The 20,248-nt window shown below is 27.4% G+C and overlaps 1 protein-coding gene across 1 annotated transcript; it reads left to right on the top strand.

The window, feature by feature from the left end:
• The first annotated feature begins 7,346 nt into the window (after positions 1 to 7,346).
• Positions 7,347 to 18,104, top strand: LOC129954523 (cytochrome P450 307a1-like). The gene is made up of 6 exons (XM_056068148.1): positions 7,347 to 7,453; positions 10,701 to 10,874; positions 11,805 to 12,029; positions 12,903 to 13,688; positions 13,832 to 13,931; positions 14,712 to 18,104. The coding sequence occupies exons 2-6, from the start codon at positions 10,727 to 10,729 to the stop codon at positions 14,968 to 14,970; spliced, it is 1,518 nt and encodes a 505-aa protein (XP_055924123.1). The 5' UTR covers positions 7,347 to 7,453; positions 10,701 to 10,726; the 3' UTR covers positions 14,971 to 18,104.
• Positions 18,105 to 20,248: the final 2,144 nt, after the last annotated feature.

The raw sequence follows: 20,248 nt of genomic DNA, 5'->3' as shown, positions 1-20,248 counted from the left end.
GTATATTAAAAAAAAGGAGCGGAGTTGTGTAACTTCAAAACTCAAATAAGATAGGAAGTTATTCTGCAATAGATCATTTAAATATTTTTCGACAGTTTTGTAGAAATAATAAACAACAAACCTCGGTTTTTTTAAGGGCTAAAATTGTAACTGCTTGAAATTCTTCAATGGATTCTACTTTAAATTATCAACCTTATATCTCTATAAACTTATATCTCTTATACTTATAACTCTATCTACCTAATATGCTTTGATGTCTTGACGCGTTAATCACTACGTGAATTGTGCTTAACTATGGCTTCAGTATTATTTATGTCACGTACGGCTGTTAATGCTAATAGACAAATTTAAACAAGTTGCTTGTTTTCTGCTTTCGTAAACAGTCATTAATTTTCTTAGTTACAACATAACTTTTAAGAAGGTATTTTTTCCGCCGTTTGAACCTAAAAGGATGCCATGTTTATTGTTAAAAGATCATAGTGCTTTCTTCCTTATCGGTATTGTTTTCAATATTTAGAGTTAATAACTAATCTACAATCTTTTCATTTGGTGTTGATTCTTTATCTATTAAATTTTTTCTTTGAAAAATATCAGCAATAGGAAAGATAGTTCCTCATATTTTTAGCAACAAAGTTTGTAAAGTGAGATTCCTGTCGAAGAATATCTTCATAAAATCTTTGTGCATTCTAATCACACTTTATATCATATACATTTCTCATTATGTCTTTCATTTCTTTTTTTCATTTAACTTTACATTTGTCACTTTCCTCTCGTCAAAATAAGACAAGAGTGAAAAAGAGTAAGAGAAACAGAAGAAAAAATGCACATTTATCATCTTTAAAAAGCTCAAAAATTAATATTCAGCTTAATAATATGCATCTATATATACATTTAGTTTGTGAGAATTCTATTAACTGTATAAAGATATCATCAAACTAGCTATTAAGTCCCTTTAAAAGCATTTTCAACAAAAAATATACTGAATGGAAGAAAGAAAATCTATTTTGAAAATGTGTCACAGTTGGTACGGAGGTCAAGTCATAATTCTTTATAATAACATCTTTCACACGACTGTGACAACAAAATTACAAGTCGGGGAAAAAACAAGCACTTACTGTGCAGCTTCCGAAATACTATACAGTAAGTAGACCAAGTAATATATAGTCATAAGAAATGACTTTATCTCAGGAAAGCTGATAAGAAAAGAGGGAGTGGGGATTGTTTGATAGTCGTTAAAATAATGCTGGTAGAATTCCCCCAGTATTTTGCAACTCGTGGTTTACAACACCGGTGAAGTGAATTGAAAGATTTAAGTGGTTTTCTTTTTTCTTACTGTCTCATATTTTATTATATACTTGTTTTAAAGATATGTGTCGTTTTATATTTCCTCACGAGTAAATTAGGATACCAAAATTTTAAGTAATTAGTGTTTGTAAATTATCAATTGACATGCAATGAAATTATTTAATGTCTTTAGATTATGTGTGTATATAAATTGTTGATATTTTCAAGTTATATGAAGAGTGGTGATTGGAAAAATATTGTTTAGTATTCATTATTTAATGCCTGGAGAGTCGAAGCTCTCTTAGTCTCACATAGAAAAAAACTTGAAATTTCAGCGTTTATTTTTACGATTCAAACATAAGCAACGTGATGAAAATATTTTCTTCTTTCTCGAGTACGAAAAAGGAAAAAAGAAATAGATTTTCGTTTTTTCTTTGGGAGTAAAAATATGCTACCCATATTTTTGATTATATTTCTTTAAATCCTTTACCTTTTATCTATTTATTTGATTGCACATCATTTGATTTTTAAATTACACGATTCTTACAAGTAGCATATTTTTTTTATCCTCTTCTGCTTCACTGTTATCGGTATTTACTAATTAAGTTTTAATGAAAAATTTTATAGGTTTTTTTAAAAGCACTCTAATTTATGCATGTACATGAATTTAAAGTAATAAAAACAATGAAACATTAAATATAACATATAAATGATATTCCTTTTTAATATAAATCATTAAAACTACAACTATAAATAAATTCCTTTTTGAGAAAAAGTTATTTTAACTTTAAATATAATATTTCTCATTTCTTTCATTAGGAGAAAACTCTTCAAAAAATGTTCTTAAAATTATTATTGTTATAAATGAACATTGCATTATGTTGGGATATAGTTCATTGGATTCAAGAACAGAAATTTTGAAAAAAAAAAAAAAAAAGAAGAAGAAGAAAACCATATTCATGCAATTTAGAATCAACCATATTTTTGAATTTTGAGTTCGATATTTCAAACTTTATAAGAATGCGAATACTTTTTAAAAGTCAAACCGATTCCAATCATTTGCACATTAATCTACTTATTATACGATAATCAATATCGGAAAAATACGGCTTCATAAATTTTTTTGTAGATTTTTTGAATCTCAAAATCTGCATTCTGGTTGTTGTTATTGAATAGTTCTTCATTCGAAATACAAATTTTTTGTACTGGATATTTTATTTGAATTGATAAAACTTTCAGAATTCAGAATCTGAAATGATTCCATTCACTACTTACAATCCTATTGTTATAAACATCACAATTTATCATAACATTTTTAGCATTCTATTTAACTCTGTCCTTTTACAATGTTTGCCTTGTTACCAGTTATTAAGTAAAAAAATTTGTACTAATCATTAGTTCAAAAGGAGGGTGGAGTAAAAATGGTTTAGTATTCATTTTCTCAGAAATTAAAAACTAAAATGAAACTCTAATACAAAATCTCTAAGGAAAAAAACTGAGACAACTGAAAAAACAGGCCCTGAGATTTCTTTAAAATGATCTTTTTATATTTCACCGAAAAAATTATTTTAACAAGCTAATATCGTGATCATTTTTCTTATAGACAGAAACGAACAAACATTGTATTATCACTACTAATAATAAACAAAACAAAAAAAGATTAGCGCCGATGTGTGGATGTATGTGCGAGGGCATATATTACTGCAATTTAAATTAAACCGTTTAAACTAGACTTACCAAATTTCAAACAAATATACTTTAAAGGTTGGAAATATGTACCACAGAAATGTCTTCATATTTTAACTAATTAAATAGTGAACGAGATTTCGAATGTCTTCAATTTTAAAATTCAAAAATTTTTCTTTTTAATGATATTAGTTTATATATTGCGCAATTTTTTTTAAAATTTTGACATTTTTTAAAAAACATACTTTTATTGTTGCAGTGGATGTTAACCAGTTTTTATTATCTTAGCAAATATTTCATCGCAAAATTTTCTTCCTTTATCCGAAGCTAAAGAAAAAAAAAGGTTATGTTTATTATTCGCCCAATTTATAAGATGAATAAAAAAATAAATCTACAGTATCACGGAAGATGATATGCAGTTAGGAGATGCTCGGACAGTTATATTTTTAATGGCCCTATAATGTCATGGGGTTTGATTTACATCATGAATGTTCATGGGCATAACAGAACATGTGTAATATTATTAAATAAGACGGCTTTAACAAGATCTGTTACAATTTAATGATGAAAAGCACATTTTGTGAGAAAATAAGAAGCATCATTTATAAGGCATTCAATTGAAATGGAACAATAACAGTATTTTCAGTGATCTTCAAAAGACGATAGGGTACAATATCTGTGTACTGTGGTTAAAGAAAAACGTTGTTCTCTATTCCATTTCTAATTGATTAATAGTCACTCTTAAGTAATTGGTCTCTATTCTATTCCTAATTAATACTGATTAACCAAGTTTACATTGCAAAGTCGCCATTATTATCGCCAATAATATTAAGATGCCTTTAACAGAGAATCGTTCAGTCAATATATGTTATTAAATTACAAGTTCATCCACAAAACATTAGCTTTCAATTTTAATATATTGTTTGAAAAAAAAATGCCTTTGTTTTCTTAAATTTCTTTGGTAGTTGTTAAATAACATTAAAATTTTATTTAATGTGATTAATAAATCACATTAAAATTGGATTTTCTCTTATTGATTATAAATGTCAATTTCAATTACAGCTCGAATTGATTTGCGTTCACGACAAATCAAAGATTTTAGTGATGATGATACAAAATCAAACTTTAATACTGGCATGAAAAAAGAAAGGACGTCGCAGAAAGAAAAAAAAAGATTATTAGAAAAAAGATTAGAAATTTTTATGGACACAATAAAAGTATCCGAAAAATTGTGTTATCTAAAATTGCTATTTAACATCACTATTCATTTAATTTTAATTACATTAACTCGAATCGATTGATTTATTGGCTGTAGAATGAGTGTAAAATTATTCAATATTTTACAATACCTCTGATATCAGTGTTAATATAGTCAATTCCGAAATGCTTCTAGATTAAATTATCTCTTTCCTCTGCCTACATCATCGTTCATTATTCGTCACACGGTTCTATTTAGCTTATTTTTCGTTACTGCTGACTTTAGTATGAATTTCTGAAGTAATACATGATCCTTCTGCTCTTTACAGGATGTTTCTGAATCGAAAAATAAATTTCAAAAATAAACAAGAAGATATGTTAAGAGAAAGTTCTAAAATAGTTAAATATATTTTATATGCTCACTTCTTATGTAGATGGGTGTAGTGCATCAGAATGCTTGTTAAACGGACATTTGACGGAAAATAAAGACCTGTGTCGTTCCCCCTCCCCCGTTGAAACTTTAATACTTTCCCATTAGAGAAGATATCAGCTTTTTTGTGAATTAAATATATTAATTTAGAATTATTATTTTATTTTGTCGCAGAAGAGTTGGAATGAAAATGGTGCATTTTGTGCGTTGAACTCTGTAATTGTTTTATTATTAATATATAGTTTTGATAAATAAAGTTTTTGAGAAAGTCGCAGTTGTAAATCGCATAGATAATCGAGCAGAAAACCAAATGGTATTTGAAGATTATTGTGATATTTTACAATTGTATGACTTTTTAATAATTCTGAAAATTAAAAGCAAGTAATAATAATAATAAATCAATTGATTAATCTTACTATTTGGAACAACGCAAAATATTCATCAAAATATGGAAATCATAATTACTTGCTTTTTCTAATTATCTAAATTGACAATTAGAATTATAAAAATAATTATTATTGCTTTTATTATTCTAATTATGAAAATATCTATGCATCTAATACAGAATATTGATGAAACAGATTATGTTTCATGCCCAGTGTGGCAGGTTTCTAATTGAAATTATGGATCACAATCTATTAAATTCGTATTATTATTCAATTAATATTATTAATTAGAATTACTTATCATTTTACCATAACAATTTTATTAAATATTTTATAAGAGTAATTTACAATATCACAAATCATAATTTATTAGACCAGATTGTATTTTTTATTCATAATATTTAGATCATTATTATAGACATATTTAAATTTCTTGTATGCTTATTTTAGTATTCGCAATGAAATTTCTTTAAAATAAAATAGTATCACTGGTAATTACACAATGGAGTCATCAGTTATTCGATTTTTCAAATCTAATTATTGATTTTTTCCAAGAATTTTTTTTAAAAACTAAAATTAGGAAAGCAGTTTCTTCGAATTCCTTTCAACAGTATGAAGAGAAAAGGAAACACAATTGATACTGCAAAGTTTTGAATTGTAGACTGCTGAAATAGCAAAATTTTTTCTATTGGTTGAAACTGATGAGCAATGAAAGTAGAGAGTTAGTAAATCTAATACATAAATGTGCTGTCCTAAGCCTCACGGCAGACTGAAAATTACGTCACTTAAAAAGTTATTGAAAGGTTAATGGAGAAAGCAGAGGAATACTTTGTATCATTTCTGCCGTGTTTTCGAATACAAACGGTAATACATTTTTATATCTAGAATTCTTTTGTTTAAATTTAACGTGATCTAATTTTTCATTTCAAGGCGCGCTAAAAATCGTTAAAGCAACTTTGATATCTGAAGAGTAAAAGAGGTAACTATGATCATTACACGTTTTATTTTTTAACACATTTTTGTTCTCTGAACCCAAATTTCCTTTTTTACCTTCTCATATTTAAATGATTTTACTGCAATTATCTAATGAGTTTTGGAATTTGAAATGATTACTCTTTTTCCCTAATCATAATTCATATTTACGTTATAACTATTTTTTGTGATTATTTTGCTTATTTTGAAATAATGCAACTATTGATTGATAAATTATATTGGACATTTGATTTGAAAAAAGAGAGATTTTTGCAATTAAATTCTATTCAAACATTCAGTGTTTTTAAAGTTTAAAAACTTTAACAAAGTTTTTATAAATTGTTAATTTCAAATTTATAAAACAATGCTTTTTTTTTTACTTTTCTCAAATGTTTATAGATTTACATAACAGTTATCAAAAAAGTTACATGACAGTTATAAAAGTTATCAATATCTTCAAAGAGAAAAGTATTTATCTATTTTTAGTATTAGGATTTTATTTCTGGTTTACCATAATATGCCATTATTTATTCTAGTTTCAGTAATTAGATTTTTTTCTATGTATTCCTCAGATCCAGAGGTCAGGAATCGTTCATTCATTTAAATATTATTAAATATTTTTTTTCTTCTGAAAACATTTTAAAAGGCTTATTTCAAGTGCTCATGGTTAAATTCAGACAAAATATTACACTTTCGTATAACAGGGCTTTATAAATCCCCAGTTTTATTAAATTATCAATTTTCTATATAAACATGTTCAAATACTTGTGAAGGCTATTGCAACTAAACAGAAAAAAAAAGAAATAAAAAGGGAAACCCCATTACTGATTTCTTTTTTAACACTTATTCTATCACTAAATGTAGAAAAAAAAATGCTTTGGCATTTTTTTTATCTAATATAAAGGAAAACTTCTTGTGCTTATCACGTAAACCATTATTCCTATATTTTTTATCAATTCGAACATTCAGCTTTTTTTTCCTCTTTCAATATAGCTTTTTTTTTTCCTTAAAATGATCACACTTACCAAGATCTCAAAATCCAAAGCACGAAATACGAAAGGATGGTGCTCATAAAATACCTTTAAAATGTCCGAAACTCCATTAGACAGATAACAAAAAAAGAAGGATTTTCCCCTACGATCTGCAAGGTGGGGGGAGGGGGGATCATAAAATGCAGAAAAAGAAAAAAAACTTGCATTGCACCTTTTTTCCTTTAGTCACTCCTCTCTTCCAAGCTGCAGCAATCAAAATAAAAGCAGTGATTGAAAGTCCACCCCTTCTACCAATGACGCGAGAGAAAAGCACTTGCTTTACAACTGAGGGTTTTTTTTCTCGAAGGATTTTCCTATCCTCCAATCAGAGATGCGTTAATCCGGTATATAAAGCTGTGGGAAGCCAGCAGGTTGGAGAAGGTGAGCTTCAGAAGCCTTTAGGGGAGCACAGCTTGAGGTGGAAAAAACTCTGATATCCAGCGTGTTTCTATACTCTTAGGATAAAGGTATGCTATTCTGAGCTTTTACGTTGCGGAACCAAAATAACTATAAGTATAGCCTACTAATAAGTTTTAATTAATCCTTATTTTTTTTCTAATAAAATCATAATTCAACAATTATTTTAAAAAGGAAATTCTAGTAAAAAATGCATTTCGAAGAAAGATTTAAAAATAAAATAAATATAATTATTTTAAAAGAGATATGTTTTTAATTTTTAAGAATTTTATTATTTAAATAACAACAGTTCTGTACTTTAAGGAATAGCAAATTCTTTTTAATAATGTGAAAGTTTGATATTAAGGAGAAAAATCATTAATATAGATGCAGATTATTTTTATAGTACCTTTGGACATTTTCTTCTGTATTGCCTTAAAATGTTTTGTTAAAAGATTCTTATAATTCATTATATTTGTTGCCTTATTTATTTAACAAAAACTTAAATACAAGATTTTCTTGAACGAATTATCACAATCGAATGTCTTTTTGATGTAAAAATGTTAAGATAAATAATTTAAATTATATCATTTTAGAAATTGTGACAAATCCACTTGTCACTTTGAACATAACAAATACTTGTTTAAAAATTTATCTTTTGTATCTCAAATTCTTTAATAAGAGAATGTATTTCTTTTATTGTACTTCAAAATTTTTTGTAGACTATTTTTCTATTTTGTTTCGAAATTTTTCAAATACTACTTTATAAAACAAATCTAAAAGTATTTTTTGATGAATAATTTTTTTTTCTAAAAAATCTACATATTTTAAGAACAGTTGATTCTTAAAATGTGTAGATTTTTATAATCTCTTAATAGCACTTTACAGTTTTTTTAGAAAACATATCTTATTATTTATGTGTATATAGTTCTTTTCATCAGTTTCAGAATAAATTAAATTTAGATTTGATTCCAAATTGATCAAAAAGAACTCTTTTTATTATTTTGAAATAATAATTCTGTATTTCATTGTGACTTTAATTTATATATTTATTAATTTATTATTTTTATACTTAAAATGTATTTGTTTTAAAATACAGCCAGTTATAAATACATTTTAAACAATGTAATAATAATTACATATATAATGTAATAGTAATACAAAATGTCTAAGAAAATTCATAAAACAAAACTAAGTGAAAATTGTATAAAAAGGAATTGTAGTTCCACTTATATAAAGAAAAAATTTAAGAAAATCTTGAAGTTAATAAATAAATTATAGTTTATGGTAAAATAAAATTTTTATTATCCATGATTCATAATCATATAATGATTATTAGTTTACTGGTCTTAAATAATAACAAAATGCATAAATGTAAACGATTTATCTTCTCTATTTCTCTTTTTTCAAAATATTGGTGTTCAAACATGTTAATAAGAAAAAAAATATTCCTTCTTTGTCTCAGCAATACTTTGACTCAATCATAATACAATATTCACTTTATTTTTAATATTATTTGCAGTTTTTATTATCCATAAAAGGGTTCAATCAATAATGTAATCTAAACATTGGACAGAAAGTTCGACGAATTATACCTGCTCAATTATGTTTACGTGAAAAACTAACTTGCTTCCTTCCAACGGCTTTACCTCGCGAAGTTTAACTTCAAGGAAAAGATAGATGTAACGGGGCATTTTCGGCTCGTGTCAAAATACGGTTTTGAAAATGGGTGCATAATTTATTACAATCGTATGTGTAATTAGTGGGGCTATTAAAATAGATGCGCGTAGTTCTTTACCTCCTAAGCTGCGGTTTGCTTCAAAAATTCAATTTATTACTCTATTTTACTTAAATATTCAATGAAATTTTTCTCTAATTCTACTTGTTATTTTTTCGCTTTTTAACAAAAATAATTTTTTAGGTTTGTGATAAAAAAAATTATAATAATATTCAAAAGGCAATGTTTGTACTGTTGCTTAAAGTTTTAAATATTGATTGATGTTAATTTTTAAATGATATTTGGATCACTAATTTTATATCAAAATTACTACGTGAATTTATTTATTTATTACTACAATAATTTATTTATTAAATTAATGTAGTTCAACTTGCAGTTAATATCATTATAGTATCAATATTTAACTAAACTGTAATTCTGATTTGGCCATTTATGCTTTGTTTTCACCTTAATTAAACTTTTGGTTCGTTAAAGGAATAAAAAAATTGCAACTGCAAACAAAATTAAAGAAACATTCAAAATCCAATTGTTTCCAATTTCATAAACTCTTCGGCGATACTTTGATTATTTGTTTAACTAATAAGCAAATTTTCTTTGTAAAATCCATTCATGTTAGAAAGTTACATACTGATTTAAAAAAGTTATTTAAATGCTGATAAATATTACACAGCTTACAAGAGCAAACCGAATGCACGTCATAAGCATTGTAAGACAACGTGCAGTTAATTACAGATGTGCGCATTTACACATATCATGTGATTCTGACATCACACGAATAGAATCTTTGATGCTATTTTATATTTAATAATATAGTAACATATATTTATAATATAGAATTAATTCAGACACTTACCGATCCAGTATTTTTATTTTCAAGGACTTCACAAGTTCTTGAATAAAACATAATGGTGCAACTAAAAATAGTTTTTATTATTATTTCCAAATTCTGTCCCCGAATTTAAATGCCCTCCTTTCTCAAAGTTGTTCTACCACATCTGGAAATCGTATTTCTTTAAACTGGGACATCAGGGATAGAAAGCCACTTCATTGAGCTCAATCACATCATTATACGGGGATTTCTTGTTCAATGCGCAACTCTTCCGTTTTGTGCCCAAGAATACTTAGTCGCGCTTTTCTTGCAACTATTAAAGCGGGAATTTAGTTTTATTTATTGTTATTACCTTCTATAGTCATAATACAGGTAAAAAAAGTCTCAAATTATTCCCTCTTAATCATGTGATTATTAATAAGTAATAAATTAATTTTTAATTGTTGTATGGTCATTAATACCTAAATAAAATGATACTGAATGAAGAGTTGTTTATTTCAAGAATGCTCATTTCATTAAAAATTAATTAATTTTAGAGAGCATTCAGCTAATTTTTAATTAAATATTTATTTTTTAATAAACTTTCCATTATTTCTTTAAATTTTTAATAATTATGTCTTTATTACTTCATTCGTTCTGTTTTTCTATTTATTCTGCAAATTAGCAAAGCTTAAGAAACCTTTTTTTTATTTAAAAAAAAAAACTTTTAAAATCATTTCATTTTTCTCCTAACAATCATTGTTTTTCACAGCCTAGATTGTCTGCGATTCGAAAAAGATGAGCTTTATCTCTGTGTCTCCCCTGACTTTGATTTTGGGCGGCGTATTGGTCGCATTTGCATGCGTCTTAATGTTCGTCCATCTCCGATCAAGAAAGAAGCAAACCTTGAAGACGCTACCCGGCCCCATAGGGTTACCAGTCATGGGTAAGTTACAGTGTCTGCTTTTCTGTATTTGTTAAAAGGGTAAATCCATAAAAACTCACAAAAATGTTTTCATATGAAATCATGCGCCTTCGGGACTTCAGGTCTTCATTTCTATTCCGTGTTCTTAAGTTTAAAATGTTCTAATTATAATGAATAAACATATTTAAATATCTCGAATTTATTTTATTTGCTTATATACTGTTGAAATTATTATTTAAGAAAAGTATTTTACTATTTTTTTTTCGAAATGAACGTATTTATATGGTTTTAAATCATAAATTTGATACAGTATTTAAGAATTTTTTTTACTAAATGTAACAGCCACCGTACTTTATTTTCTAAAAAAAATCCATCTAAATTTCCTTTATTATTTAAAATTTATTTTATATTTATCCCACTCTTGTTAGTCTATGGTTGTTCCACTGGAAAAATAAATTTGAATCTTAACTTTTTTTAAAAAAATATAAGAACATAAAAAATAATCATAAAGACTTATATTTATAACTAATTATAGTAAAATATAAATATTAATAAAATAAATAATTTTGCAAAAAAATACAAAAAAAATATTCGGTTTAATGCATTTTTGAAAAGTTAATTTGCTTTTAAATGAATCATTTAAAAAATAGGAAAAATAGAATATTTAGAAAAATATTTTTAAATTCGAAATTTACTTTCTACTCATTCAAATAATACTTAGGTGTAGAAATTTTGAGCTTTTGCAATCCTAGTAGCATACATATATTGTGCAATATTGTGTGATATGAAACAATATTTGCAATGTTTTAGAACATTCTTGAATATTGAATAATATAATATCGCAAAATATTGTGCAGCATTTAGCAACATTCAGTGCTACTTGGGAAGTAGCATTGAATTTGCGCTTTTTGTTGTTCTCAACTGAAAATTTTTATTTCATTCTTTAAACAGGTTCTTCTCATATTGTCGGACGCTATAAAAATCATTGGGATGCCTTCTCGGCTTTGCGAAAGCAATATGGCGATATTTATGGCGTGACACTAGGAAGTCGACGATGCGTTGTCGTCAGCAACATATCTTTGATCAAAGAAGTCCTATACGTCAAAAGCAATGATTTCGCCAACCGCCCAGATTTTCTGAGGTTTCATGCTATTTTTCGGGGAGACAGGAATCTATGTAAGTATTCATGAATGATGAATTCTCTAAACTAAAAATTATGAAATAACTTTCTTTAAAAAAAAAAAAAAAACATGTTCATATTATCAGCATAAAAACACTGATAACACTGTGATTATATAATATTCCTCAAATTAAACACAACACACATTTTAAAGTAATTTATATTATTACATGTAAAAAGTAATGCTTATATTTTATTATTTTTTTTGTCAAATGTTATTCAAACTGAATTCTACATTTTTGTGTATAAGTAATACTTACAATTATAATCCCTTTTATTTTTTAACAAGTAAAATTGTAAATGGCAAAAAAAAAATCTACTTAAACTCCGCATTTTTTGAAGTATTCATATGTTATTAAATTAGTTTAAGTTATTATGAATATTTAATTCTCCATTTTTAATGACACCTATTTTCTAAATAAATTGTAATGTCTGTTAAAACTATCCGTAGCCGATTTTTAAAAAAAATTTCAGAAGAAAAGGCTGGAGCATATTTTAAAGCACTTAGCTTTTAAAAGTGAGATAAAATAAGTGCGTACTGCAGTTTAACATAAAACTTGTTTTGCTAATAGATGTAAAAAAGAAGTCAATTTTCACATGTGTAAAATGAAAATAATGATTTGAGTGTCTTTCATAATCAAAAGGGTAATCAAAGGATATTTTCACATTCTACATTTTTTTTTCACATTGTAAATTTTAATTCGGTAATAATTATATTATTCGCGATGGAAGCGTACATTTGAACAAAGGAAGGACGAGGCAGGGGCATAATCGATGACAAAGAAATATGTTTCAATAAATAGATGTATATTGATTTTAATATAAACGAGTGCAACTTTTAAATCTCAATTTTTTTATTTATTTTGCAGCTATTGCACTTTGTGATTGGTCAGACAAACAAAAAGTACGCAGAGACATGGCCTATCCATTCATGCATCCAAAAATAGCTTTGTCTGATGGTAAACGAATGAATGACATCATCATGTTTGAATTACAAGAATTAGTTACCAGATTGTCCAAAGTTCAGAACCACTCAGTAGAATCACGACTCTTCCTGAATATCACCACAGCCAACATTTTCTACCAATACATTTGCAGCAAACGATTCTCCGAAACCGACTCCACTTTCCTGAAGACCGTCCAAATTTATGATGCAGTTTTCCGCGAGCTTTTCCAAGGGTATGCCATCGATTTTATGCCTTGGATGAAACTTTTCACTGAGCGCAAATTGCGGGTACTGAAAGAACAAGCCAAGGAAGTCTCCAAGGTCACAGAAGCTGTTCTTAGAGAACATACCAGCAATCCCGATTCACCAGATCTGATCGATATTTACACAAATTACTTGAAGGAGAATGAAGCTGAAGGAAAGTCCCCCTTAACAAAAGAAGACGTAGAAGTTATCATCGAAGATCTGATTGGAGGCCATTCCGTTCTGGGCAATCTGTGGCTGTGGGGACTTTATCTTCTGGCAGCCAATCCTGAAGTATGCAAGAACATCCGAGAGGAAGTTGCCAGGGTAACTTGCGGAATGAGAGCTCCCACAATGGAAGATCGAAAACAAATGCCTTATACCGAAGCAACAACCTTTGAACTTTTGAGAGTTGTCTCATCCCCTATCATACCACATGTTGCAACAACTGATACTTCAATCAGCGGTAAGTTTATCTTTTCATTTCTATATTTTACTCTAAATAGTGCTAAATGTGTATTATAAACCAGATATCAGTATCCTGTCCGAAATAAGGTCATTCAAAATTATTTGTGCTTCATAATATTTAATAAATTGCTTTACTTTCAGGTTACGAAGTTCAAAAAGATACAATGGTTATGTTTAATACCAACGACATCAACATGGACCCTCAACTTTGGCATGAACCACGAAAATTCAATCCAATGAGGTGAGTTCAACAGCACACTTGTTACCTTAGACTTTTTATAACTACTAGAAATACTCAAAAAAATAAGATCACACTCCCTTGCTTTCTAAAAGTAAGGAATCCATAAAAATTATAATCTGGATTATAAAAACAATTATTTGAGATGTTTTTAATAATAACAAAAAAAATTTTAATAATAACAACAACAACAATTAAAATGAAATCATTTTTTTTAAATGATATAACAAAAAAGTCAAATAAATATTATTGGAAATAACTACAACACTACAAGACTAGTCATTAATATTCAGTTACAAATGCTAAATCACTAGGAAGAATTATGGTAAATAATTGTTATCATTAAATGTTTTGTAAGGGATTATATATATATATATATATTATCACACATATATATATATTAAAGTGCTCATTCAGAGTATTTGTAACCTTCCCGACACATTTTAAGGCTACAAAAAATCAGTTAATCTAAAACGAAAAATTCTATCCTTGTTTTACGATTTGATGAAATCAAGGATTTAATCTGTAGACACATTGAAATCCCTATCTCCGTAAAACCTTACACGCTTTCAAAACCGATAGTCCACTTGGACGTGCGAACCACCCCCGGCGTCAACGTGTCCAAACAAAATAACTCGGATGCTCGTTCGCTCAAAGGGCTAAAGCAATTAGTCGATGCTGCTTAATTATGACACCTGAATATTCCGTAGCTTATTATCGCGTCCTCATTTGCATTCTCTCTTTTCCACCTTCTCTAAAATCTGTCTATATCTCACGTTTCAGGTTCGTAAACAGCCAAGGGAACGTGTTCAAACCCGACCACTTCATCCCATTCGGAATGGGCAAGAGGACTTGCCTCGGGGACGGGCTTGTCAAAGCAACTTTGTTCCTCGGCCTGTCCACTCTGCTCCAGAACTTCGAGATCTCTCTACCGCAGGGTTTCGCAGAACCAGACATGTACGGCATTCCGGGGATTGTCGTACCAAGAGAAGAAATCCGTCTGGTCTTCAGGCGGTTGGACATTGCCATCAACATGGCCTGAGTGAAGAGCTCTTTTCTTCCTCAGGCTGATGGTTCTTCATCCCACCAATATTTGATGCATAAAATCGTCTCCGTTGGGCCGGACTTTGAAATAGGTCAACTTATTAAATTATTGAAGCTGCACTGCTTAAAATGTGTGCAGCCTTATCCTTTTCTTAACATTTTTTTAATGGTGGTCTATATATAAAAAATATCATATTGGAAATAACGTGTGGATATGAATATCACTTTCAAATTTAGGTTAGAATATTAATATTTGTAATTTGTACAAATCTAAATTAACTGCAAGTATTATCACAAGTACTTATAGATTAATTTAGGGATAGTTTCAATCGTATTTTAAATTTCCAACAACCATAAAAATGTCTTTCGAAAAAAATTTCTTTAAAAAATTCCTAATTAATCATAATGCAGCGTCGATGATTCGTAAAATATCTACTCAAATGTTCTTGACAAGCTCATAGATGATTGTAAAACTAATTCAGAAATTTCTAGAAAGGACTGCAGTTTATTATAATATTTATATCTAAATCTTTCAGTAAAAAATGAGAAATAGTAAACCTAATTTCCTTTATAAATTATTTTCTTTTTTTTAGATGTTATTAATTTTTTAAAATGTAACACAGATATTTTATAATTATTGCTTTAAAATAATAAGCTTATTGCAAAACCAAATATATATATATTCATGTAAATAAAAACTGTAAAATAAAATTAATATTTTTATCTTGAATTTATTGCGATTTAAATATTATATCAGCTATAAAATTTAAAATCTTGATAAGTCAATAAAAACGAATTATCGGCGCTGTATTATGCTTCTTTTTTTCTTTTCGTTTTTAATATCTAATTACTGAAGTTCATTAATCTTTCGAACTTATAGTACTAAACTTTTAATAATATAGAACACCAATGAATTTTAATAACGTGCATATAGTTACGTTCTTCTTAAGTTTTTTTTTCTTTACTTTCATTCATTGTTCCGGCTCTTGAATTTGTTTAGTTATAATAAATTCCATTTTATGTATCGAATTTCGACAGTTGCTGGCAACAGTCTCTTCCACCGAAGTTAGTCAAAAAACTGGAATTTTCCAATCTCAGACCCTAAGTCATGATTTACTCGTCTTAATTTTTACAAAAGATTGTTGACAATCTCAACAGAACGGACTGAACAGTAATTGATTTGTACTGGTAAGGTATCCCTGAAGGTATTGACTGCAGAATGATGATAAAGTGATGCAAAATTTGAAAAAGATAAATGATCCAGCAAATTTTGCATATAAAATATTTTGCTAGTTGCTGCTTAAATTGATTCAATTTAAGAAACTGAATTTATATAGTTGAGTATTCATTTTTTTAAAGAAAAATGTTAGAGATCCTGATAGCTTTCCTCTTGTAATTCTCACAAACTTAAAAAAATAATATACTAATGCGTAGAGGATATTTTAGGCAAGAAATCAAAAGTTGTTTTGAAAAAAAATGTTAAAAATGTGATTCATTATTTAAAAATATTTAATTATTAAATTATAACTGTATAGTTTATCCTAAATTGGTAGGAAATTGTCGCCAATTTCTTCAATTAACGTGTACGCATGTGCAAAGCAACGTAAATAGGCAAATAAATCATATATCAGTTTTTTTCTCTTTAAAATAAAACGAACTATTTTCAGAAGCAATGAGGCAGTTTTAATTTTATTTAGAAATAATTCATTAGATTAGCAAAAGTAGGATTTGTGTTTTAACATAATCTCTACGCATTAATGCTTTTTTATATTTCTACAATAAATTTGAAAATTTATCAGAATTCATTAAAATATCGGAAGGTTTAACGGATCTTTTCCTATATTAAACAATTATCACCATATTCCGAGGTGATACTGTACGACTATCAAAAATTCGCGTGATGAAATTATAATTTATACTAATATGTATTTAAATAGAGTTAACAACTTGTATACTTCTTAACTGTGAGGAAAAAAAAGGCTTAAAATGTTTGCTGTACATTTTGTAATGAAATCATTTTTATTTTAAAAATAGAAAATAAAAGTGATTTCGATTGCACTAATATTGTTTTGTATGTATCGATTCTATATTAAATGTATCTGAATATTGATATTTTACATATATATTGTTTCTATGCATTGCTAATTTTTGCATACATACGGTAAAATATTTGAATTAGTATTATTTTTAGTAGAAAGAACTGAAATGTATTCTATTTTTTTAATCAGCATAGGTAGAATGTATGTATCATTTGACTATTGAAAAGGATTATTTTTGTATTTGTATTTCAAAATGTGCTATTTTATCATTTGCAAACATTTTTATGATTTTCTTTTTTGTAAATAATGTATAAAAGAATGTATCATTTATATGCTTATTGTACTCACACGTTATTGTAACGCCTGAAATATATGCTCTAAAAGGCAAAGTTAGAATAGATTTTCAAGTTTTTCTCCGTACAGAACTTTTAAAAGAAAACGAAAGTTGGGTTTAGGAATTAAGGGTATATGTGTAGTTTATATTTTATCCATATAATGCTTTTATGAATATTTTATATATTTCTTAAAGAAACAATATGGCTATATGCAGGCTTAAAAATCACCAAAACTATAAACGCATTTTAGTTCGTGTCTTGTATGTTCTGTATCTTTATGTCACTTTATTTTTCTTTTTTTAATTGATAAAGATTAAACATTTAACAAAAATGAACAACGCTTAACTTCTTTAAATTTGTTATCTGGCTATAAAACTGTGTTGATTAAATTATTTTAGAAATGAAATGCATCGTGTCTACCAGTTCATTCAATACAAAATAGAAATATTAAATCAATTATTAAAAATGCTATTTAATTAGGCAAAATTAAAAAAAAAACTCAATAAATTTGCAGGTAAAAGTATTCAATCATATATAAAAATTGCTGGAAATATGATTGTATAGTTTTGGTGATATGAGTGTGTTGCATAGACTGCTCTAGATGAAAGAAACGAAATGCAAAGGTATGAATATATTGATCTCAATAAATGAGTCTATTTATGTAACGTTGCATTTTTTTACTGATAATGCACGATTTCAAATCCTACTGTATTTTGTACAAATTATCTGTGCAATAAATAAAAACTGTAACTCCGAAATTGGGTTGTGCTGAAATTCTTTCTTAATTTAATTCAAAATATTCACATTATTTATAGCTCTTTTTAAACAATTTATTTTCATAAACAACATTTTTCAACTGTTACAGTTTTAATTCAATTAAACGGATAATAATTCAAACCAAATTCAACCAGCGGGAATGAGCTCTCAAAAACTTCCTCGCATACTCTCTAATAAAGGTTTCATTTCTCTTCAATTTCTAAAAAATTATGAACCTTTCCCAAAACAGTGAAGGCCAAGAGTGTTCAAATTTTTATTTTCCGTGTCCCACGCTTGAGAACTGTGCGCTTCATAGTATAAAGAAGAAAACAGGTACAAACTCTAAATGCTAAACATAGATAAATGACAGTTATGAAATCTCTATATTTAGCGTGAATTGTGTGCCTTTACTGAATAAAACAGCCAATCTTTGGCGATTAATCGCTGGCATATAATTAGTAAGTACCAGAAAATCGAATACATGTTATGAGCATCTTTTCCTCGACTGATTGAAATCAAAATTTGACATATAATTACAATTGTAGTCTCAAGATCACATACTTAATATCAGTTTATTTAAGACATTACTTTTTTGAATCATTATATTTACATGCATGTGAAAGTACCGATCGGCAGGTGGTTAACTTTTCGACAGATTTAATTCCAAATTTGATATGAATCTACATTTTAGATGTTTATTCTGTGTGCCAAATTTTATCTATCTTGCTTTTAACGTTTTGTGATTAACATGTCCACTTGTACTCGGGTAGCCTAATAGATATCGTTTAAAATTTAAGAAAAATTTAGAAATTTGGTCTAAAGTCCACATACCAAATTTCATCCGTATAGCTCAAAGCGTTTTTAAATTATTGTGTTTACAGCCAAGCAAACATAACTCCAAAAATATGCTTTTAGGATTTCGGGAGGTCTGAAATGCGAATACTTGTCAAAATCTTCAGTTCAATTTTTTTTTAAACTATTACATTACTTTCTCTTTATATACCTATGATAAAGGAAAGTAAGAATTTGAAATTTCTCAACCGATAAAGCTTCTTCCTTGAGGACTGAATAATTATGGTGTCATAATGGAAAGACATACTTTTATCAGTATATATTTATCAGTACATATTTATCAGTTTATCAGTACATACTTAACAGTATATATAATTGAATCAAAATTCCATAGGAAATATTAAAATTAATTAGATACCTGATTTCAAATTTAATATTTTATGATGTGGCACTAACGAATTGGATTTATAAAACAGATTTAAACTGGAAAACAAAATATACATAAGATATTAATTAAAGATCTTGTTAGACGTAAAAAGATAACTCGGTTATTATTTAAAGAAATGATTGAGCCTTTATAAAGATGCAAACCTTTTCCATTCAACGTTAATGAAAAATAATTTAATTCAAATTACACAGAGACAGTGATTATTCATATTCTTATATTTGTTATATGCACAAACAAAAAATGTGTATAATTCGTAAGTTTTTAAAAAAATATAACAGAAAACTAAATAACATATTTTTAAGAATTTTCATAAAATGGATGATGTTGCATACTAAGGAAATGTATTTCTTAATTCGACAGTTTGTTTTCGAAGCATTTTTTTCTTTCTTTTTTGCCTTAAATAAAAAATTTGAAGTTTCTTAATTTTCAAAAATATATCAAAATACAAACAAACAAATAAAAAACATACTTTTTAAAGTTCCATAAGAATCTTCAGAAAAAAGTTAATGAAAATAAAAATTATTAGATTTCTGCCCAACATGTGCTGTATGCAAGTAAAAATTCTTTAAATAATCCTAGCTATATTGAATAGCAGCCGCCTTTAGCTACCAGCTGATTCGCTGGTATTAAAGTTTGCTAAAACTCACAATATTTTATAGCCCTTAATCGCTTCTCTAACAAAGTATTTTTAAACTTAATATGTGACGCATTCTATTTAAAAAGTTTTATGCTGTTCAATTCATTGTGCAAAGCATCTCCCTAATTTTCTGTTGTCTCCCTTTAATCGGGAAAGCCGAAATGTTTAAACTTCAACTAATATAAAAAAAAACTTTCTTGATGAAACTAAAGAGTTCTAGTTGAAACATAAGAACAAATAGTAAAAGCAGTATTAAAGTTTTATGCTCA

The sequence above is a fragment of the Argiope bruennichi genome, chromosome 2, assembly GCF_947563725.1.
Source record: "Argiope bruennichi chromosome 2, qqArgBrue1.1, whole genome shotgun sequence".
Classification (NCBI taxonomy): domain Eukaryota; kingdom Metazoa; phylum Arthropoda; class Arachnida; order Araneae; family Araneidae; genus Argiope; species Argiope bruennichi.
The sequence above is the reverse complement of the archived record's forward strand: the minus strand, read 5'-3'. Positions and strand labels throughout refer to the sequence as shown.

Excerpts from the sequence above, each read along its gene's own strand:
- LOC129954523 (XM_056068148.1), top strand. The coding sequence starts at position 10,727 with ATGAGCTTTATCTCTGTGTCTCCCCTGACTTTGATTTTGGGCGGCGTA. Across the intron at positions 10,875-11,804 it reads CATAGGGTTACCAGTCATGG|GTTCTTCTCATATTGTCGGA; the intron begins GTAAGTTACAGT and ends TTCTTTAAACAG. Across the intron at positions 12,030-12,902 it reads TCGGGGAGACAGGAATCTAT|CTATTGCACTTTGTGATTGG; the intron begins GTAAGTATTCAT and ends TTTATTTTGCAG.